The sequence below is a fragment of the Musca autumnalis genome, unplaced genomic scaffold (assembly GCF_047663935.1).
Source record: "Musca autumnalis isolate F117 unplaced genomic scaffold, ASM4766393v1 scaffold_1, whole genome shotgun sequence".
Taxonomy (NCBI): domain Eukaryota; kingdom Metazoa; phylum Arthropoda; class Insecta; order Diptera; family Muscidae; genus Musca; species Musca autumnalis.
Genome location: NW_027411644.1, coordinates 300,265,687 through 300,289,848, shown reverse-complemented (window position 1 = coordinate 300,289,848; position 24,162 = coordinate 300,265,687). Strand labels below are relative to the sequence as shown.

General features: G+C 35.6%; 1 protein-coding gene across 2 annotated transcripts in view; it reads left to right on the top strand.

The window, feature by feature from the left end:
- Positions 1–10,521: 10,521 nt before the first annotated feature.
- The window catches only part of Trc8 (TRC8 ring finger protein), a 35,886-nt gene continuing 22,245 nt past the window's right edge, over positions 10,522–24,162 (top strand). The window contains exons 1-2 of one of the 2 annotated variants that reach the window (XM_073961972.1): positions 10,522–12,042; positions 23,566–24,136. In XM_073961972.1, the coding sequence (XP_073818073.1) occupies positions 11,652–12,042; positions 23,566–24,136 (962 nt within the window). In that variant the 5' untranslated portion in view covers positions 10,522–11,651. The remainder of the gene's footprint in view (positions 12,043–23,565; positions 24,137–24,162) is intronic. The other variant, XM_073961973.1, reaches the window with a different exon arrangement.

Below are 24,162 nucleotides of genomic sequence, written 5' to 3'. Positions count from 1 at the left end.
ACCATGGCGATTTTGACCCTGCAGATGAAGTTTGATGGGTTATATGTGTTCACAATTGTTGTTATTTAAGGCAAGAGCTACAACTTTGCCTCTGAGATAAATTCAAATTTCCTAATGGTTTGGAAGATATAGTCCTGACTAAATGACACCCTTTTTACATCAAGGCCTCAAACCTTTGGAGGCCTATAACCGCGAAAGTTGATGAGATAGGGAAAAACGGCGAGACACGTGTCTTCTCATTTTTAGTGTTCTATCACACTGTGGAGTCAGAATATGGTTAATAAAACATGACTCAAAAAAATTACACACAGTGTTATTCTATGTACATATTCTGAAAAGTTGGCACCTTACTCCTATTGCATATCTTAAATTATACTTACTTAGTTGGTCCATTACAGAACATTTGTTCCATAACCCGACCTAAGAAAAGATCTCCGAATCTCTCTGTTTGTTGTTCCGCTGTTTGGAATACCGCCCCTTTTCATTTCTTCATCCACTTGTTTGCTCCACCTAAGCTTAGGTCTGCCAATTCTGCGTGCACCGCAATGTAGGACGTATTTATACGCCTTTTTAGTCGGTTCATCATCGCCCATTCTTATGATATGGCCTACCCAACGCAATCGTTGCATTTCGATACGTTTATCTATACTGATGTTGTTGTATACCAGATACAGCTCACATGGTTCATACGACTTCAATATAGATCTTTCAAAGAATTTTTCTATTTTAACAGAGGACTGAGTATCAATTAATGTCATTCTACAAAGCCGAATGAACTTTGCAGGGATATCAAATTCAGACACGGCTTGGAATACCTTTGAACGTAGGTGGCTGTCGAAGGCTGCCTTATAATCGACTAGAAGGTGGTAGGTATCGATCTGCATCTCTTGGGTCTTCTGCAGGATTTGCCGCAGGGTAAATATGTGGTCAATGGTGGATTTACCAGGCCTAAAGCCGCATTGCTATGGCCCAATTATTTCGTTGACCATGGGGTTTAGTCGTTCGCACAGTACCCCTGACACTATCTTGTAGGCAATAGGGAGAAGACTTATCTCCTATCTTGTGGACAGGGCACAGGATGCTCAGGTTCCAATCGTCGGGTACTCATTCTTCCTGCCAGATGGTGCTAACTAGCTGATTATGGTAAGCCATCGGCTCCTGCTGCCTTATTATTCTTCAGCCGGTTTATAGGTGTCCTTACCTCATCTTGGCCAGGCGGTATACATTCAATACCATCTTCTGGGATTGGATTTGTGGTATCTTGTGGTTTGGGAAAATGTTCTTTCCGTATCCTGAGCACACTATCAGTATCAGTTACCAAATTAACTTGCTGGTCTCTACAGGAGGATGTGCCTGTACCAAAGTCATCAGCTTGATGTGCCTATATGCCGCATTTTTCTCATCGGTAGCAGCACGACACTCCTGGTCAAAACATGGATTCCTTTGTGGAGGTCTCTGGTATCCAAGTATGGATTTTGCGGCTGCTTGCATGGAGTGGAGTAGAGTGGAGCACTAATATGTTACCAGGACGAGGATTGTTTTCTTAAGCAATTGAGCTAGTTGAATGGAATATCCTGTGATTATCTGTTGTGTCCAACGATGTCAAACTTCCGCGTTGTATCTGTTCGTGCTTTATTTGCAACAAGGTAGCGTTCCGAATCTATGTTTGCTCCTCGGAACGATCGTACATCCAACGCTCGATGAATGTCTTCCATCTATCACAACGTAATCAAGTTGATTTCTTGTTCTTTGATTCGGAGACCTCGATATTCAAATGCTTAGATCTGGTACTGCTAACTACGATGTTTTTTTGCCGCTGCGAAGTCTATCAACCTCATTCCATTGTCAAATGGATATGGAGACTGAATTCCCCGACTGTTGGGCCATAGATATTCTCCTTTCCAATTTTAACTTTAAAATCGCCTAGAATAATTGTAATGTCATGGGTAGGGCAACGGTCATAAGTTTCTTCTAATCGCTCGTAAAATATATCTTTTGTCTGATCGTCCTTGTCTTCAGTGGGAGCATGATTTTGAAGAATTTTGCTTTTAATAGAATTGTAGCGGGTCTTTCATTCACTGGGGTGAAGGGTGACAAAACAGGGAGGTCAGTGTCCACTTGAGTGAAAGAGGGATCAAGATAAATCCCAGGCTTTGCAATGTTAAAGCCGGTCAGGACCGTCCCTTGGTATCTTTCACCCCCTACGTCACCCATATCTTAAATTACACTATGCAACACTGAAAATGCAAACAACTTCTAGTATGAATTTTTTGAAAATACATATTTAGACTACAAAAACCCTAGTAGGGTTTTGTCCTGTCAGATCCAGTTCGGATTTTATGGTCTCATCTAAACCGGGCTAAATCTACACTTTTTTTGCACTTATCAGGGCTTTATCTCAGAAACGAATAGGAATTTGGCCTTGCTGTCTTTAGCAATATTGTAGCCCTAAACTGGTAGAACTTATCTTTTGATAAAACCACATAAGAAAAACTCCATCTAGGGCATCAAAATCTATAAAATATAGAAATTTTTACATAATTGCTGAAATTCTGGTCAGTATCGGCTAAACTATTGGGAGTTGAACCAAGTAACCTTTTGCAAAAATCTTCCAAATAAAGTTCTCAACAATTCTTTAGAACATTCTGAAACTCTAAAATGCTTACTTCATGTTGTTTCAGCGATATTCTGCATCATATCTTTTACAACAAGTATTTCAAACACAGTTCACACCAACAGTTTATTCTCGCATTTCGGATTTCACTACATTATTGACATTTTTATTAAATCGTCGTTGAAAAATGTACCCAGCTAGCATTTGGATGATTACTTTTTCAAAAATCACATTGCGGAGTCTTTTTAGAGTCCTTTTTGTGATCAAAAACTGATTAAGTCACTTGTATGATCAGAAAGGGACTCGAAAGTGACTCCCTGTAATGATTAAACAGAGTTCAATTTTATATACAACAACAAATGTGTAACAATCACAAATGAATCATTGAGGCGTGTAAAATGTGACTACTTTTTCGTTATTTATTGTCACATTTTGATCATCATGAAGATTGAAAAATGCTTCATCAAAAAAGGGCCATGCAAGTGTTTGAAAAGTGATTATAATTATGTATCTTCTGATCATATTTTGAACAGTTAGGTGATTAAAAACTGATTGTTTTGTTTTACTTTTGTTAAGTTGTAAATAATTCTTATATACACTTTGTACAAAACTTTGATATAAATGTAACGTATAACATTAAGAGTATAGACAAACACAACACATGTTCAGGTTTTGCCAAGTAAAATGAAGAGACAGTACACTAATCACCGCGCAACAGAAAGGATAATTAAAAGGAATAACAAAGCAGAAAAGACAACAAACCAAAGGAAAGAAACAACAAAACAAAAAAAGAATAAAAAGAAAATTTTTTTTAATTTATTTCGTCTAATAAAAAGACTCATAAATGACTCCATAAAGACTCATAAACGATAATAAACATGACTCTAAAAAGACTCGAAAAAGACTCCCAAATTAATCAACAAATCACCAATAAATGATTTAAATACGACTCGAAAAAGACTTTATATACCATCAGAAAATGGTCAAAAATTACTCGAAACTAATGCAGAGGAAGACTTAATTGTGATTTGTGTAGAAGAGTCGCCTGATGTTACGTTTTCCTCCCGACAAAGGAGTCATTTATGATCAGAAAATGAGCTCTTATTCCAGTTTTTTAATCGTTCAGTCGGATCAAAAAGGACTCGAATTTCATTAAAATTTCCACAAAATGCTGGCTGGGTACTGAAAACAATGGGATAGAGGCATTTTACAACAATGACATGTTCTGTAGAGTTGTGTATTACATTCCAGGGAATATTTTTCCAAACGAAAATGTCCAGAAAAAATTAACGGTTTTGGAGATACGGTGCGAAATGTATAAAAATTGTGTCATTTTTGCATATATTTTGAAATTTGAGGCAATAAATGTATTTTTTGAGTTCATTATTTCTCATCTATAAATTTGCTCAGAGGTCAGAAGAAGATTTGCATTGGTTTCAGAGATATAGCCCCCAATTTCTTTGAAAACTGAATATTTAACCATGTTAAGATGGGGCCATAAAATCCGAGCAGGATCTGTCGTTTGGGTCTGTACTTTCAAAAAATTTTCAGTTCGAATTGTTTGCACAAGGTCACCTTAAAAATGTTGCACAGTTTTACATATACTTTACATAAAGTTGAATTAGGCCGGGATGTCCTCCCCGTCCACACCTACAGTCCATTTTTGTGTCACACAGGAGCTTGAACTCCTGTAGTAAGGAAATAGTGGTAAATGACAATTTTTGTAATAATCCTTGGAATAGCCTCCTTACCACAGCAGGTACCTGCTACTCTTTCAAGAGTTAGGATAGCTTGACACAGTTGTACATATACGCTATTCTATATGTTTTTATTTTGACGCATTAGACAACCCATGGCTTAAAGCTCAGTTGGTAACATTATTTAAATATTATATGTGTGCAAAATAAGGAACGCAAAAGGACACCGACAGAGATAATAAAAAGTATAGCAAAATATAAAATTATAACAAAATATCACCACAATTGTCTAATGTAGATATCACAGTTTATACAGTTGGCCATTCAGAGTTCTGTTAACAACATTTGACAACAAACATAATAGATTGTTCATTATTGTGATTTGATTTCCTTTGTATTTTATGTATTTGACAGCAAACTAAATAATCAGGGCTAACTAGTTTGGGCTGTATGGCCAACTGTATAAACTGTGGTAGATATGGACTAATTATAATACAAATTTCAAAATATATAAAACTTGGGATAGCTTTTGCAATAACTATGATGTGTGACCACCAATATATTTGGTTTGGTATTGACGCTCTACAAGTTCACGTTTTCTTGAACAAGCAAGCACTTACGTTGTTAGCGGCATCTTGCGAAAATTCAATGTTACTAAACGTTACGTACGTCACGTTATACGTACGTAAATGTTACGTTCTATTATTGCGTACTTAGATAAAAACATACACTCATTTCAAACACCAACCATGTTATACTACTTGCCGCTAGAGGGATATATATCAATACTGAAAATCATCCAAAGATGGCTCGTGTATATATGTGATTAACAGGGTGAACATAAATATTGAGCAAATAAATGAAGATGACAAGAGGCCTGTTAAATAACTTCGCAAGTAAAAAGTACTTGCAACTACTTCTCATTTCTCGTTTACTGAACAAGTTTGTTATCGAACAGCATTTTGTAAAAGTTTGTACAAGGCCTTTAGGATTTCACTACAACTTTCAATGTAGTCCAACAGAGTTATGAAATATGCACTGCGTTCGATACATTTTATAAGCAGTTACTTTTTCAGTAGACAAACGTGCAAAATTTGCTATAAGAAAATTGAGTTTTTGGGTGAGAGCGGGGAGAAAAAGTAGAGAAATGAGATGATTTCATTTTTATAATGGGGTTTCTACACGGTAAGTTTTATGCATAACGAATGTCTTGTTTTACAGATCTAAATTTTGTACACATGATGTGAACCATACAAAAATTTCTATCCATCAAGGTTATATGGCATACACTTGTACATTTCACGAACAGGCGGTCTATTCTCGCCTGTACAACAAAAGGAAAACAGCTGTTTTATTTGTTCACAATAGCTGTGTTCCTTGACTTACCTGAGGTTACCATTTGTTACCATTTTTAACCTGCAAAGCGTTCCTTAGTCCCGGACCACACTATAGTAATTTCACTGAAATTTTGATATGAAATCATGCGTCTCTAGATCGACGTACATAATAGAGTAAAATCATAAAATTGATGTAGTGGGGAATTCGATTTAAGAACACCTAATTTCATGAAATTTTTTAATGAAATTCACGCTAGTGTGGACCGGGACTTAACCGCTAAAAGTGGTAAAACTGGCAGCAATTTTTAAGAGAGTGAGAGAGGAGAGAGAGCGCATTTGCCTTTCTCTTCTACCATAGGCTACCAGACAAATTTCGCCATGTAAAAAATGGTAGAACTGAATTTTCGACATTTGTTTGACGATTATTTCACAATAAAGAAACAAAAAGAACTAAAAACTGAAGAAAAAAGCGAACGCTGTTAAAACACAATTAAAAACTGTGAAATAAAAGAAGAAAATTGAATTTTTATGTTTCATTGCTACCAGATCTTACATTTCTGTCGTTCCTTTACTTTTCTGGTAAAACTGGTCATTTTGACAGTTTTCTCTTTTACCACCTTTGCCATTAAAAAAGTAAAGAAACAAAGCTAATGCCAAGTTTACACTTGCGCTCAAAAATCCACTGAATTTCACGAAATCCTGAAATACACCCCGGTGTTTACACTTATTTTTTGTTGATTTCAAACATATCACACTAATCAAGGTAGATGCATAGGCGCAGCTGATCGAACATGAATTTTCAAAACAAGTTGTTGTAAATTGAATTAGTCATCAAAAATATACGACGATATAGAACTTTACAATTTTATTTCGAAAATTATCGTAAACTTATCTATATATCGTATTAATTGTGTATAGCACTAACAAATGAAAATATAAAAAATGATTTTATCGTTGAGACATCATAATAATAAATTTTGATAGACAAAAGTTGTGTTCAGACCTTGCAAAATATTACTACTTGCAGCAGTTTTCCCGTTTAGTGCTAAAAAAAAGCAAGACTTGCACTACTCTTTAAACCAAAAAAAGCGCCGAATAACACCCTATTCTCCTGTTTTCTGCCATACAATTTTGGCATAGTAGAAACTAGCAACATGTTCATTATCATCTAAATACGATAGCTGATACGTTGATTTTGACATTTTTACTGAAGTTTTTGCAATTTCTGCCATTTTTCCGTTCCAGTATTTTTTTTAGAAATTTGTATGGGGAAGCAATTTTTGACAATTCGCTCTTTTTTCCAACATTACCATTAAAAAAGTACGGGACACAATGAAAAATAGCATTGTAACAAAGTAATTTAATATTTTTTCACATTGTTTACAAATTTTGATATTAAAATTGTTTTGTTGCAGCAATTGACCATCTACCTTGTTTATTGTGATACGTGAAAAGTGTTGCAACTTTTGGTACTTTTTCAGTCACAAACAGGGTCGTATATCATGTGTACTGTGATTTCGATGTTGATTTCGCTGAAATCACGAAATCAGATGATGTCATTTTTGTATGCGAAATCATGATAAATTTTGCTCGATTTTGCGCGAAATCACGAAACGCCTTCGAAATCACGAAAAGACGCCGAATGTAAACCAAACATAATATAGGTATTGTCCAATCGATGAAAACAGTTTACCAGTTCTTTGTAGTGGCTAAACAAGTAATCCTACAAAAAAATTTGAAAATCGGGTCAGATTTTAATATTAGCTATATAAAGGGCCCATGGAAACTTTGAGGCCCCCGTGGCACGTGTTAACATATTACGATTGAGCTCAAACTTTGGCAAAATCAGACATCGATTTTTTCCCTTTGAGTTGAAACTAGTCTACTCCACATGCACAACTTCCCGCATTTTTGCTGGGTATCATGGTATAAGTAAAGGGGTACATTTAAATGAAAAAAATCTATAGAACCCTTGTTTTTCCTGAATTCCTAAAACTTCAAAACTAATACCCCGGTTACACTATTGAAGGTTAACCCACTGGGTTTAATAGATCCAGTGGGTTAATCTTTGCTGGTTACACTTAGCTTTTCGAGGATATAAACTGTCAGCTGATATTTGTTTACGTATACATACAAAATAACTAATAAAGTCGTGTTTTACACTTTTGCAATTTCTCGTATGACAATTTCTCATATTGGTATATTTTACACACAGGGATACATTTTTGTATCATGGTATCAAGTGTACTTTTTGTTTAAAAAAGTGTCTAAAGTAAAAAAAATAAATAATTTTATGATTTTCAAATAACTTTAGATTTATTAACTCCATAAAATCTCATGCGACCAATCGTAAACGTGTAAAACACGACTAACTCTGTTGCAAAAACAGTTGCAACTTTTGGTACTTGTTGAGTAGAGTTGGATTTTTTTGCACAAATACCGAATACAACACTGTATTTTTGGTGGATTTGTGCCGGATTTAAAATAAACCCAGTCGTGAGTGGATTTAATTTTTGTATGGCAAATCTGGTCAGATTTGACCAGATTAAGCAATAAATCCTCATGAAGTGGGTTAACCCGACAAAAAGCTGTAGTGTAACCGTGATATAAGCAACAAGTGGGTTTGTTTACAAAACCAACTTTGAGCATTTTTATAAAAATCGCGAAAAATGAATGAAGGACCAATGTTTATCCGCATAATCAAGTTGTGGATATGATAACATGTTTGTTTCAATGATAACCTGACGAATTATTTCCATATAAATGTTCCAAAAATAATTTTAAAAATCATTGAATTCGATTTTTTTAAAATTGTTTGACATATTAGGTCTGTCTGGTTACCCTAAAATTTGTAACAATTTGTACTAATTGTTGCTGGAAGTCGTCTGTTAACACAAAAAACCAGCAAAAGAGAGCGATTCGAGAGAGACATTTTGACAGTTCTTTCACTGAGAGCTTGCAAATTCTTGCTGGACAAATTTCTTCTAGCAAGCACTTGCAAGCTCTTCTTCTTCCTGAAAACAATCAATCACCTGTTTTTAGTTTTTTGTTTATTTATGTTTGTGAACATTAAAAACAATTTTATTGTGGAAATAACATAGTCTAATTGTATTGTTTTATGGAGAATAAATTTGTAAAGTGGAAAAATACTTTTTTGTTTCATTTTCTTTTTTATTTTTAATAAAATACATCGTGTTTGCTTCCTATCTTGGCGGACAAATTGTTCTGTTTTGGCAAGTCAGCTGATTGCTTGCTGGTTTTTGCTGGGAAGGTGTCTGTTTACTTTTTAAAATTTTCTAGCAAAAGAGAATAAAAACCCCTTACTCTCTGAGAAAGTTCTTGCTGGACAATTCTTGCTGGGAAAGTAACCAGACAGACTTATTATTCAAACATCACACACACACACACAGTTTGTGTGTATTCCCAGTTGTTCAAGAAATAGCAATTGTCTACATTGACATAGTTATGTAACTAGTTACTCATTGATCCTAGTTACTTTACACCCAAAAATGGCACACAAAATAGCATATAGCCTGCTTTTGTCACTGGAAATGGGCTTCCCTGCCTACCATGTTAATTCACTAGTTACTGGTAATGCGGAGTGTAACCTATTGAATATTTTATAGACTACCGATGGATAGTGTAATCAACAATGTTTTTCTCTTGTATTTTTTTTCAAAATTATTATTTCTCTTTTTGAAAACAAAATAGAAAAAATGTCAATTTAATTTAATTTAATTTTTTTCTGAATTTATAAAAGACGTATTTTGATGCGTTGATGTGCAAAAAGTTGTTGTTAAATAAAGATTCGTACAACAAACGTGAAGAACAGAAGAATATTTGGTAAGTATCGATATTTTTGCGACAATAGATTTTTTTATTATCTCATTACATTTTGTACATTTTATTTCAGGTACTTCTGAATTATCTGAAGGACACTTGGGATGAACATTCCCAGGACCAAATATACAGTTCTAGTTCATGGATTCACACACAAGTTTCAATAACAAGAATCAAAAGATTAACATTAAATTGTGCTTTGTGATATATGTATGTATGTATGTATATACACGTTATGTAATTAAATAAAGCGTGGTTAGCGCATATACAGATTAACTGTTATAATTATATTTTTTAAACTGATATAATATCCTTTACACGTTAAGCATTTACACATTTAGCTGATCAAAACATACTAGTGAATTTGGCTATCATTTCTAACTATCGATTTAACTGGTTACTGGTAATGCAATGAAGGGACAATTGAGTTTCCCAAGACTATCCAATTGCCTGGTTACTGGTAATGCAATGAAGGGACAATTGACTTTCCAAGACTATCGAATTGCCTGGTTACTGGTAATGCAGTGAGGGGGCAATAGACCCCTTCCTATGACATCCCCATGTTAAATTCACCAGTCTATAACATTGCGAGTAGATTGGGCGGTAACTAGGGGTGTTTACCAGTAGCCAGCAAAATTGCTAGTTATTCCCTAGTTACCCGAACAACTGGGTTGTTTTGAAGTTTTAGGAATACTCGAATAAAAAAAAATTTACATTGACATAAAGCTTTGGCTAACCGTTCTTATTAAACCATGCTGGGTATTTGTATGGAAAAAAATCGATTTATCGGTCTAACTGTAGGTATGTTCGTTTACTCAATAATTTGTACAAATTTGTACAAGTCCAGTAACTTCTTGTAATCGACTAAGGTCTTTTGCATGGTACTGTAGAGTAAACGAACAACATCCAGTAACAATTTGTAAAAATTGTAAGTAAACGAACACACCATGTAATAAGCCGACAAAGTCGTTCGAAAAAAACTAAAAAGTCGTCTTTGACATTTCGACTTCAGTATCCCTGCAAAATTCTCCTCATTTTCGATTTTCAGATCACTACGAAGAAGAAGAATATTAAGAAAGGAGAAACCGAGAAAACTTTTGTGGAAATTAGTCAAAAAATTAAAAGAAGAATTAATTATTAATATCGAAACGACTAGATCTAATTAATTACTCACGAAACGATACTAATGAAGATAACGAAACAGAGAACAAAATAAAATGAGCAAGAATTAAAAACTAAATTTGCGAAAAATGTCTTGAAAAAATATTCAACATTAAAAAGTGAAACAAAAAAGAAAAAACACAATAAGAACGTCGAGTTAGTTGACTTGGCTGGCGACGTTTTGATAGACGTGAAAACAGCGAAACAGGGAAATAACTAAAAACAAAAAGTGTAAAGTTCGCACAACACAGTGTCTGTCGGTCGTAGAGGCACAAGGTGTTTTCGGTTTCTTTTTGTGTGTTTTTTTTAGGCAAACGAAAGTCTCCTTTTTTGGAGGCCTTTAACCTCTGCTAGCATTTGCCATTTTGGCGTTTTAATTATAGACCAATTCCTGGGAATTGGAATGTTTGTGTGGATTTATTGCCAAACAAATTGGTGGAAGAAAACGGGAAGTGCCAAGCACTCACATTAACTCCAACAAACTTCGACCAAAGACATACCCCCTAAACAGCCACGAGAAGAAAAAGAAGCACATTCCACACATTGAGACTGCACTGAGAATAGAATTCCGACACTGTCCATAACTAAATACTATCATTACTACGACTACTCATCGCTGCTGTTGCATTAGAGAAGGAAGACCTTGAGAGAGCTAGCTTGGCAAATAATCGCTAAAACGCTCTGATTGCCGTCTGCCGTTCATTTATGATTTTGCAAAATCACCATCACCAAACAACTGCCTAAGCAAGATAGCTGCTGCGTCGAGACGACGACGACAACAACGACACAGCATATTGGAATTGTGTTTTGAAATCCATTACTATTCATATAATTGTTGTTGTTGTTGGTGGTTATATTGCACATCTAGAAGTTGATCAACAATCAGCTGGAAATTAGTGGCAGCAGAAAAGCTGAGTTGGCCGGAAGGAAAACTGAAATAGAAACTTGAAAATATACAACTATTTGGAGAAATTACAATAAATAATACCGCAAGCAGACACAATGTCAATACGAACCAAAGTTCTGGGCATGGTGGATGTAATGATGCGTGTTCCACCTATTTTAATTATAGATGAAATTCTTAAAATAGATATGGGACTACCCAGTAGTAGTAGCACAAGTAGCAGTAGTAGTAATACTGCTGGCGTCGGTGGCGGAGGAGGAGGTGGGGTAATGGAGGCGGCATTAGACGCCATTGATAACAGTACAGCCGGTGTGATGGCATCCGTAGCAGCTGCTGCGGCAACTGCAGCTACTACCACAACAACCGCCACATCTAGTGGAGGTTTTTTAAGTCAAACCCTTGGTGCCCTAGTCGATGATTTTGCAAGTGATACTTATATCTCGGACCTGCTTGCCCTTACATCAGTGAGATTCCTAATATGCCTGCTGGGTGAGTATTTTATCTGTATTTTGTAGACAACAGCAATATTTGGGGTATACGTCAGGTTTAAGGGCCCCTTGCGGATCATTTGGCATTTTTTTTTTGCCAGGCGTAGTCCATGATGTCCTGATTGCAACAAAGGCCCAAATCAGGAGATTTGTTGTAGATTTACGCAAGCAAAAACAAATCTTTGTAAATCAGGACCCCATGGGCAACTTGTCAACAATATCGGCGAGGCGGTCAAAAATCAGACATGTTCCATATTTTATTAATTAATCTTCTGGAGCAATTTGAATTTTTTCATTAAGCTTGCATCGGTTCCATTTTCTCACAGGTAGGTCTCGTCACCCTGATATAACATTTATTGCGGAAGTTCATTGTTCGGCCGGGGATTTAAAAATTTCTCCTATGGACCAGGTGCAAATCTCAGGAACGGTTACAAAATTTTCTTTGAAATCAGAAATTTTTCTCTGAATAGGGATATAAATAAGACTTTCTCCTATGGACAGGTGCTAATCTTGGGAACGGAAACGAAATTTTCTTTAAAATCATTATTTTTCTCTAAATAGCCGGCCTTTAACAAGGGAATTTTCACATCTTCAGCTGCCCATATCTCGGGAAGTATGGACTTCCGCAATAAATGTTACATATATATTTGTGATCTGAGCGACGAGGCCTACCTGTGAAAAAAATTGGCCCCGATCCGAGCTTAATGAAAACATTCAACTTAAGCCAAACTTGTTTTTTCGGCCCAAGGTTAAAAAGATTTTAACATTAGGTACTTTAATAATTAATTTGCTATTAAATGCATCTTTGTTTCGTCTGGGAGATTGCTTTTTGATCATTTCTTATCAGCATTGATACAAAAGAATTTCAGCACATTATCAGTTCTTTGTTGCTTTGGCAGTTCATCACGGATATGAATGTGTAACTTTTTGATTCTTCTTCCACAAGGAACGCACTTTAAGGGATCACTATAAAAAGTTTCGAACAAAGTTCTATTTTGTAACTTTGAAAACCAACTCTGGTGTATTAGCAAAAATTGACTCTCATATTCAACAATAGCCTCTCCACAATGTAAAAACTAATCCTACCTTTTCAAATATGGTCAATATTAGGTTAATTATTTACCTCATCTGATATCGAAGTGTAGATAAGATTCGACCAGATCGCAATTTTTGCCAATTTTATTATTTGCTTATTTTTCTGCTGCTGTGGCTGTTTTTATTTAACCATAACCCATAACAGAATGAAAGATTAAAAGAAGGAAAAAAAAAACAGCAGCAACATTTGCTTTGTTTTTAGGGGCACGTAACAGCAGCGGACCGACCACCAACCTGTTAAGTGACTCAACGGAATGCAATAAAAAATATAAACAAATAATATTGGCATCAAACAGCAGTCGTATTCTTGAAACACCATGTTTTAAATAATTAACACAAACACATATGTTTCATCAATCTACTTTCGTAGAAATAAGATCTGGAGAATACTGAACTCAAGGCAAAAAATCGAAACGACCTGTTTGTTGCGTGCAAAATGAGAGTTTAGAACTGGTATAGAAGATTCAAATTAGTGTTGGGCAATTGTAATGAAAGTTGATTTTCAGTTCAGTTCATTGTATTTAACAATTGATCTGTTTATTCTTCTATCTCTAACCTACATTTTTAATGAGTTTTAGATTTAGAAAGATGACTGTAGATCTTTCGATTAGTAATTATATTTATCAACAAACATTTTGCTAGCGAGTAAGGATTCGACAAAAAGTTTATGACGTATACGGAAAAGCAGAAATATGATGCCAATAATGGCTTTAGTAGGCCTTTTTTGCACTTTGCACAAATTGAGAATTGGGAGTTTTTAAGCCTTCTAGATTTGTATACCCTCAGCCATAGGGGAATATACAAAATTGCACCTCATCGAAATAATTTTAAGATAAAATCAGTTTCAGTCAATTTGGAGACAGTCGAGCTATGTTCCGCCGCAAATCTGGCATAAAAAGTTTACCATTTTTGATTAGGCGTTGTCGATAATCGGGAAAAGAAGTCGGCGGAAGATATCGACATGAATGCCCTAAAAATCGATTAATAACTAATCGATAATTTGTATGATCACTTTTGAATAAAAAGTAAAAGGATTAAGTGGTGAAGTGATCGACTGATCAAAATTTATATGTTTTTTCTTTGAATTGTTTTGTTTTGAAATAAATTGTTGACCGCCAGCGTCAAAGTGTTGAATTGAAATAAATTCTCTCTTTCTTGAATAACAATAAACAACACGTAAGTATCTGCAGTATACTTGTGTTGTGTGTGTACTTGTGCTTTGTACCTAGAATTTCAATTTGTTGTTTGTCGCGCCGTACAACAACAAGTCAATCTTGGTTCCTGAAATATCTTTATTTTTCTGGAACCTTATAAGTCCTTTCGCCTGGAACGGAACTTATACAGGCGTAGTTTGAGGGCTGTTCGCAAATCGCTTTGAAATTTTTACCGAAAGAAGGTCCTGTGGTCCTAATTACAAAGGAGTAACTTTTTTTGTGAGCAAGTCCAAACTTCCTGAAATAATAAAATCTTTAAAAAAAGACAACTTTCGAAGGAATTACCTGATTTGGTTTTATAGTTGTACCTAAATTAGATCAAGTTCGGAGATGGAGAATATCTGTTGAATACTTAGGGTGTCTCCCAAAGATCCAAAATAGTTGATTAAGTGTTGTTAAGGTCTGTTCGAAAGTAGTCATTGTAGTCTTGATAGAAAAGATACCACATTTTGCTCTTGATAAAGTTCATACTTTCTAAGAAAATGACCTAATAGCTACTAAAATTCCATGTGGGCACCAAATAAGATGATTGCTGAGCACAAACATATGAACATGCTTTCGTTGCAGTACTTGCTCGGATGTTACAATGAGAGCCATCCTAATGGATAGGACCCCCACCCAGGCATGTACGGAGGGATCTTCATGATTTAGAAAGAGAGATCCAACGTTACAAAAGCCAACCGCTACATCAACAAGCCTTTCGAGCAGCATTCACATGGATGCAGTCGCAGATGCCATAAACAATGCGGTCCTCAAAGAATATCCCACCTTCTATAGCAGCTGTGGAACATTAGCTGCCACGACAAACCAGAATAGTTTTGGGTCAACCGCCTAAATTCTTGATCACACCGTGCAGAACATCTGCTCTGCAAGCGGCTCAGGTCTGCATTGCACACTGCATCTTTTCAACTGCCCTGGCAATCCTAGTCAACTAATGGGATTTATGTTGGGATACAACCACAAATCTACTGGAGGATTTGTGGTTACATCCCATCGAAGCAGACACATTTCTATCAGGCATGTCACAGATTCCGATCGGAATGGTTGCAATTCCGAAATTTCATTTCGATCGTTTTTGTCTTAGCTTCTTTAGATTCCGATCGATTTTGTGAAGTCAAAAAACGTAATTATTTATTTTAAATGCGAAATTAAATGTAAATTTGTTAACAAAACAACATTTTAATTATTTCTAAGTGTTTTTAGAGTGTTTTAAAGTGGCAGATTTAAACAAAATAAAAATACAATTCCGTTTGCAAAATCAAAAGTGGTTTCATTCCGAAAAATTCTTCGTTTTTCGTTTTCTGAAGAAGCTAAATACGGAATCAATTCCACTTTCGATCGGAATTCGTTTCTGTGACATGCCTGTATAACTGGAGATAGATCCAGAGGTAGATTAAGTAGAAACACGAACATACAAACATATATAATGGTGTTACAACAACAGATGAGCACGATAACTCTCGAATCAATCCCACGGCAGCGGGTTCCTTCGTACCGGATTGACCCGAAACCATTGTGTTTCGGCCAGCGGCTGCCAACCCAGCATCAAAGCAATGCATCCACGTAGGTTTTTATGCTGCTACAACAGCAACATAACTCTCGAATTGACAGCTTTGAAATTTATACGGAAGGTAGTCCTTGCGGTCCCGGTTTCCTCACTGAAGAATGATTTTGGGGCCCCCATGTATGTTTGAACGAAATCCCTTTTAGTCAATTTAGCCCTGTCCGTCCGTCTGTTCAAACTTTGCTAATCGTAATATTTTGACGGAACTGAAGATAGACTAGATATTTCTTCTAGACATAGATTAGGTTCGAATATAAACTTTATCGGCCCACTCCTTCCTCCCACATAAAATTTAAAAACTTGTCGCAAAAGTGATGTGTGCTTTTGTGGTGGCGGCACCTATTACGTTTGTCATTTTTTCCGGGGCCAGTCTAAACTTTATTGAAAAACCTCCAGTAGCAGCTAAAAATTCCTGATGAGCCCGACAATTTTCGAATTAAGTATCTGAATTTGCGGAAACTTCGATCATCGTTATATTTTCCCTCACTTACTCTAAAGCCACACCGCTCTCTCCAAAGTGCTGTGAAAGTTTCGTGTAAAAGTTTCAACGTGTGGCTTTAGAGAAATATCCTAGAAATGTTGAGCAAACGAAATTGTGGCCGATTTAAGGTTATCGAATTAGAGATCCTCTAATGCTAGGGTGTAATCCGAAAGCGTTCCTATCGGTGCTCTGTAGTTGATATCTAACTGCGTCGACGCTGTAGAAACTTAGTTGTCAAGGGAGTACCATGGTAATGGAAGGCTATACCATGGTGGACTTCTATACCCCCATAAAAAATTACCCATGGGTTCCGAAAAAAAAATAAAACAAAAAGTAATAAAGAAGTTAATCATCCAAATTATGACAACAAATTAGCAACGCTGATAGAAAACAAGTAAAAAAGTGTCAGTCGGCTTTGCCGACCGATATATACCCTCAGCCAATATGAAGGGAAACTTTCACATACGGACAGATCGAATGTATTTAAGGTCTCTTCTGAATTGTGTGACCCTTTTTGGACATTTGAACTTGCCGACAAAAATGTGGATTAGGAATTAACTGCACTAAGACACAAATGTTGAACTTTTGGGGGGAGGTGTTAGAATTTAAACTAAATTTTGACAAAATATTTGTAGATCCAAAGTTTGGACAAAATTGGTTGCCCCATTCAAGTGATATCGTCCTAGCATTTTAGTGACATGTTTTAAATATTGGGGATAAGTACCGGAAGTTGTGGACTGGTATTGTCCCATGAAACTAAGTTTGGATATAATATGACAAAGACCAAATGTTCGACCAAATCGGTTGAACAGTTCGAGAGTTATCGTTGTCTCCAACCGCCACATATGGTGATATATGGGTTTTTACACCTTTCGGGCTGTTTTCTCAAGAAATATGGACTCGCCCTTCATAAAACGTTTACCGTCTAATGGAGGTAGCGAATGCAAATCGCTTCAAAACAAATCAAAGTGATTCGAGAGCAGGTCTTAAAGTGAACTTATCCGAAATTTTGGTTGAGAGGTACCAGAAGGAGGAGACAGATATAGTCCATATTCGAACCTGATCTATATCTGGTAGATATATTAGGATGTGCAAAGTATGGATTACATCGGTCACTCCCATCCAGAGTTATCGTGCGCACAATTTTCCGAACATTTTTCAACTTTTGTGGGGGAGGTACCTGAAGGAGTGGACCGATATGACTTATCTTCGAAATTGAACTATGTTTGGACAAAATATTACGAAGGCCAAATTTTGGACCGAATCTGCCGTTCGCCGACCGTTCGAGAGTTATCTTGCGATCCAACTACTACACACGGTGTCTTAGGGGCTCTTTGCAACTTTTAGGCTATTTTCTCAGGAAGAATGGACTTGCCCCTGATGAAACTCATCTCATCTAAGTTTGGTAAGAAATGCCACGATGTGCGAAGTATGGACCAAATCGGTTATTCCCTTCTAGAGGTATCGTGCGCACAAATTTTCCGAAAATGTTCGAACTTTTGTGGAGGAGGTACCGGAAGGAGTGAACCGGTATAACCCATCTTCTAACTTAAACTAAGTTTGGACAAAATATTGTGATAGCCAACTTTTGGACCAAATCGGTTCATCCGTTCGAGAGTTATCGTGCGCACCAGTCAGCCAGACAGACGGACGGACGGACATTGCTAAATCGACTCCAAATTGTCTGAAACACATTTCGTCCAAACATACTTGGGGTCTACAACCATTATTTCGATGAGGCACATTTTGCCCGTATGAAAGTGTATATACCCTCTTTAGCATAAATGCTTAGGGTATAATGATTAAACCAGAACCGGAGAGAACCTGTCTGGAACAAACGGTGGCCTTAAGCTTCAGTCAGGCTAATGATTCTGCTGAGGCAGAGGAAAGTTTATCCGAGTTTGAATTTGAGGCCACAGTCGTTCCAGCGACTGTAGTCGTCGCCTAAGCAGAAATCGCTAACCCTATGAATTCCGAGGTAAGACACACGGCAATCATGAATAAAAAATCCGTCCGGAATTTGTTCTCTTTCCCCAATTTCACAAATTGTTATTTCCATATTTATGTCTAAAAAGTTAAAATTTTCGCCGATTCGTCAAAGTAAAAAGAGATGAAGCAGCCCCATAACAAATCGAGGATGCAGAAGGCTGGAAGGCTGGCTCTTCAATGTAAAAATTTCAATAACGTAGCGGTTAAACAACGGAAGTAGTAGTACTACATAAGTGGGTTTCATTACATTTTAGTTTTTGTAAACCAAATTTTCCTTTCCTGCTACAAAAATGTCTTTGTCATGCTAGATAACTTTTTGGTTTTGGTCATAAGTATTATACATTACATCTCTGATATTTGATAATTAAATTTTCACAATCATTGAAAAGAAGTTCAATGAAGAGCGATTGTCCAGGGATAGTGGTATAGGGTATCCCATGGTCGGCTCCGTCCGACTATAGACTTTTCTTACTTGTTTTTATATTCATTATTTATTTCCTCAAACCAAACTTACACAATTTTAAGACTTTTTATTGAGAAGTAACCTAATAAAATCTCATAAATATCAAAAAACGGGCAAAATCGGGTTTTGAAACCTAGTAATACCAATGCAGAAGACTTTCAGTAATGTGTTCTAGGTGGCAAAATCACGGCCAAACACGGCCAATTTAGTATAAGTCTATATGAAGTGAGTTTAAGAAAAATAAAATAATTATTTCTGACTTTTTGTGTTTTTTGGTCGCTACCCAAAATGTTTAAGCTATATTATATATGAAATAAATTCTTCTCACAATTGCCAATCTATTCCATTTTACATATATTTATATTTGGTTTATTTTTCCGCGGTTCTAAGTACATTGAAATATGCCTTACAATATATATTTTTTTAGTTCTTCTTCGAAATTCTCACTTTGACTGCTATTTTAACCGCGATAATGACGCTATTTTGAAAAATGACATTCATATTAATAAATTTTGACATATTCTTTTTTCAATGCCAACTAAAAAATTATTATTATTAAAAGTTGCAAAATCGACTTTTTGCCTCAAAAACAGGGCAAATTACCTATAGTGCAGCGAAGGGAATTATCAATTGGCATCTCAGCTTTTTGAAATAATGCCTTTTTAGCAAAAACCGAACTCTTTAACTGTCTATTATTCTCAAATAAATGAGAATCACACTCACTTTTCGGCTTTCCCAAAACCATCAGAACAAAAATATTTGCAAGCAACTGTCAGCACGTATCAACTAAGAACTCATCGAGTTCTGTAAGTTTAAAAAACATCACCACAGTTGCTTGTGAGTGAGTGTTGTTGGAATTTCTTTCAAATTCCCCTGTGCATGCCATCCGCTGTTTTTTGTTTGTTTTATTTTGGTTGAAGTTTCAATCTCATTTGATTGTTTTTAACTCTGGAGTATTACCACAATAGCTTAACATAGTCATTACTTTCTGTTACAGACGAATGTTTTTCAGAACGAACTGACAGTGTTGAAAATGTGAACTGATCGCTACCAATATCATGATTCCCTTTTCTAGCCAAAAACCGAACTCTTTGCAAACAACTATCAGAACGTATCAACTAAGAACTCATCGAGTTCTGTAAGTTCAAAAAAATATCACCACTGTTGCATGTGAGTCGGAATTTATTTCAAATTCCCCTGCGCGTGCCATCCGCTGTTTTTTTGCCCTGTTTATGAATTCTAAAGTCATGAAATGCTCAGAAAAGCTCAATATGGGGTGATCTTGATCGAATTTTAGCTTTCTTGAAAGAAACCCATACTTTTGGGGACATTGTCCTTTTGAAACATTTAATAACACTGTGCAACATTTTTAAAGTAATCTTGTGCAAACAATTTGAACTGTCGATATTTTGAAAGTACAGACCCAAAAGTCAAAAACCCCTAGTAGGGTTTTGTTGTGTCAGAAACGGAAATTGAGGTTCTCCTACTATTTATTTTTGTTGGGAATATGAAACGGGGCACAATTTGTGAGAAAATTAACTCAAAAGGAAAGTCCCTATGTGTAAGGATTAACGTCCATATTTGAAGTTGATCTATTTTTGAAAGAAATATTACGATGTGCAAAGGTTGGACCATATCGGTTTCTAAATTCAATAGTTCTGGTGCGATCCAATTTAGTAAAAATTTTGAACTTTTGTGAGGGAGGTACCGAAAGGAGTGGACATGTATGGCCCATCTTCATTCGCTTTTGATCTAAATTTGGGCAAAAAAAAATAGAAATCGGGTAAAAAATTTTGGAAATCGGTTGATCCTAAATCGACTCAAAATTGTCTGAAACGGATTTCGCCCAAACATACTTGGGGTGTAAAATGGAACATTTTATCGTACCAAAGTGTATGTTAGTCTAAAGGCTGATGGTATAAATACCCAGCAAAATGTTCGATGCCAAAGATGACATTCAATCATGGGTGCAAGTGATCTAGCATGTCATCTTTTTAGCATCTTCATCGATGAATTTTATATGAGCGTGGACCCCAAAAGATGACGTTCTTTTCTGGATCCTAAGCATGTCATTTTAACCAATGCGTTGACATGTCATTTCCACCAATGCTTTGGCATGTCATTTCCACCAATGCTTTGGCATGTCATTTCCACCAATGATTTGACATGTCATTTTCACCAATGCTTTGACACGTCATTTTCACCCATGCTTTGACATGTCATTTTAACCAATGCTTTGGCATGTCATTTTCACCAACCCCTTGGCATGAAATTTTCATGTCTTGTTTGGAAAATGGAAATGCTGTATTGAAATATGGTTTTCATGAAAAACAAAACTCTTTATTAATTCAAACGAATTCATGAAATAGCTACAATTAATTTATCAGTTTAGTTTTTCAAAAGTTTACATCCAAAATTGCAATGTAATCACCACCGCTGCAACGCAAAAGATTACTTCCTCCGTTCTCCGCAACTGATATTCTTTCATCTTACAAAAGGTTTTTTCAATTATCTTCCCATCACCAGTTTAGATTTCAACATGGACTCCAAATGCACCCTTTAAGTATTTTTATTTCGTAAATTACTCTTATTTTATAATTTTGTTATTTTATAACAACATTTTGGTAATTTATACTCTTTTGTTTAGTGACGGAAATATGTAGGGATCTACAACCCGGCTTGCTTTAGGGATCTCTAAGAACAAAATGTATTGAACGGGGAGGAGAGACTTTTTATGGAAAATACCATGTATGCTTATTTAATTTATTTTTAATTGTTTCTTTCCAAAAGTAGTTTCTTCTTTATTTTCAGGGCTTAACTGGAGTTTAGCCGCTCAGCTCCGATTTTGATGAAATTTTTTTTACAAGTAGATTTCACTTCCCTGATCACGAATGTACACATAATTTTTTTGGGAAGTATATACTTCCCGAGATATGGGCATTTGAAGTTCCAAAAATTCCCTTGTAAAAAGCCACTTAATAAGAGAAAATTTTTAAATTAGAAAAAAATTGTGTTCCCTTGCCCTAGATTTGCTCCTGTCCATAGGAGAAAGTCTTAAATCGCCGGCCGAAGGCCGGCCAATTAAAAAAAAAGCTGTAAATTAAAAAAAAAAATTGGGATGAGCGGCTAAACTCCAGTTGCTCCATTTTCAGATTCTTGTTCCTTTTCGTTTCGGACTTTTTTTCAAATTCCAAGAAGCGAGATTTGATTGATTTCATTCTATGTCAGATTTAGAACAGACAAGGGAACTTTTAAAATAGCAATGTGTGCAGTCCGATTCTATTTTTAGCTCGATGGTTGGGACTTCATATAATACCAATTGTTTAGAAGTTTTAGTTGTTTGATATGCAGGAAATGTGAGACAACATCACGACGACAGTTCTAACAACTTTGGTCTGTTCCAGAAACTGCAAGAATCTACTTATTTTTACTACGATAACAATTTTTCCTTTATGTTATCGGAAAAAATAGTAAAAATTAGTAGATTTTTGCAGTACTGGAACATACCAAAATGAAAATAGACAGGTGTGTAAATAAAAACACAAACATCATCTCTATTGGATCGATGGAATGGGTACAAATGCTGATGAAAAGATCGGATCTTTCACGACTTCCTTTGCATTGGTTCAAATCCTAATGAAAAGATCGGATCTTTCACGACTTCCTTTGAACCAATGCAAAAGATGACATGAAATCACGTCATCGCAAAGAACTCCTTCCGTCAAATTTTGCTGGGTATGTTTAATATAAAAATAGTACATTTTTCAATAAAATTAAAATAATATTCCAATTTTTGTATCGCATTTGCTTTGCATATTTCTTTGACAAACAAATGTTTTTTGAGGTTTTATCTTTAATTTAACCACCGTTCCTTTCACATAAATATTCCGCACATTCATAGAAATGTACAATTTGAACAATTTATCTATTTTGGTTTTGTTTATAAACTATGGCGATACGCTTTCATTGTTTATTTTGTGGTTTTTCGAAATCGGATGTGATTGTTTAAGATTTTCTTAAATTGATAAAAAAATGGTTTTCCAAACAAAAGAGTTGTTTGTTTACAAATAAATTGAATTTGTCACCTCAAGGAGTTTCCCTTGTCTTAAGCAGCTAATTGTATATATCGACATTGCATGCATGTGTATGCGTGTATTTTACTTGAATACAAATTAATTTATTCTTAAATTTAAAGTTACAGCAGTGTCGTTGTTCAAATGAACAGGTATACTTCCCTCTTTGAATGAATATTCTTAACTCGTGTATAAAGTATTTTTTTTGTTTTATAATAACAATTTTAACGAGGTGATTGTTTTTAGTCAATAATTTAAATGTTAATCATTATCGTAAACGTAATTCAATTCGATAGATATATTTATGAATAAAAAATGAAAATTCGTACGTTAGTCATGGCGTTGCGGTAACACTATATTCCAAAAGTACGATTTGATGTAGGGAAGGTGTTTCCCTAATGATATTTAAGGCTATCTTTATAAAATGCTTCAATAAATAAAATAAAATCGTAAAGGGAGACAGAGAGAAAGGACATGTACATTAAAATATACAATTTCGGCAAATCTTTCCGTTTTTTACCTTCTACCAATAGCGTTGTCTCTAAGGGACGTTCTTTATAAATCAACACTTTTTAAACTATATAACGTATCCATCGTATCCATTATATCGAATAAAATTCCATTATTTATTTTCTCCCACCATAGGTCTAATATGTGCTATTTGTGTTGTTATGCTATGGACAAGGCATTTGGTTATGGTGTATATGTTTGTGATATCACTGGGCTTAACTTTCCTCTCACATTGGTCAAATGTAACGGCGCTGGCGATAATAGAAAAAAGTCCATGCATACTGGAGGATGTACTGTCGATGAATACAACGCGACTTATGGATACGGGTAGCGTTGTTGTGGCCGTTGCTCCGCATGTTGTTGCTCAATGGTTTATGGGAATGTTATTTGCCTATATACATTTGGGACCACGTTATAAGATTCTGCAAAAATCAATGCCATTGATATTCGCCAGTCCCATCATATTAGCCACTCTCCCACTGAAACCAAGAATTATAAAGTTTTTGCCACTCTTGGCTGATACGGTACCGCTGATGTTAACAAAAATCACCCTACTAACCAGTGCCATGGATGCCGGTAAGACTGTATATAATGGCTATCAGTATGCCATGAATTTTGTAAGTAATTTTGGTTTATCGGCGCTGATTGAGAATGAATGGCAGCGTCTAAATGTGCCAAGTGTTTTGAGGGTATTTTGGACCATAAGGTAGGTGTTTTCTGTGTTAATTTTAT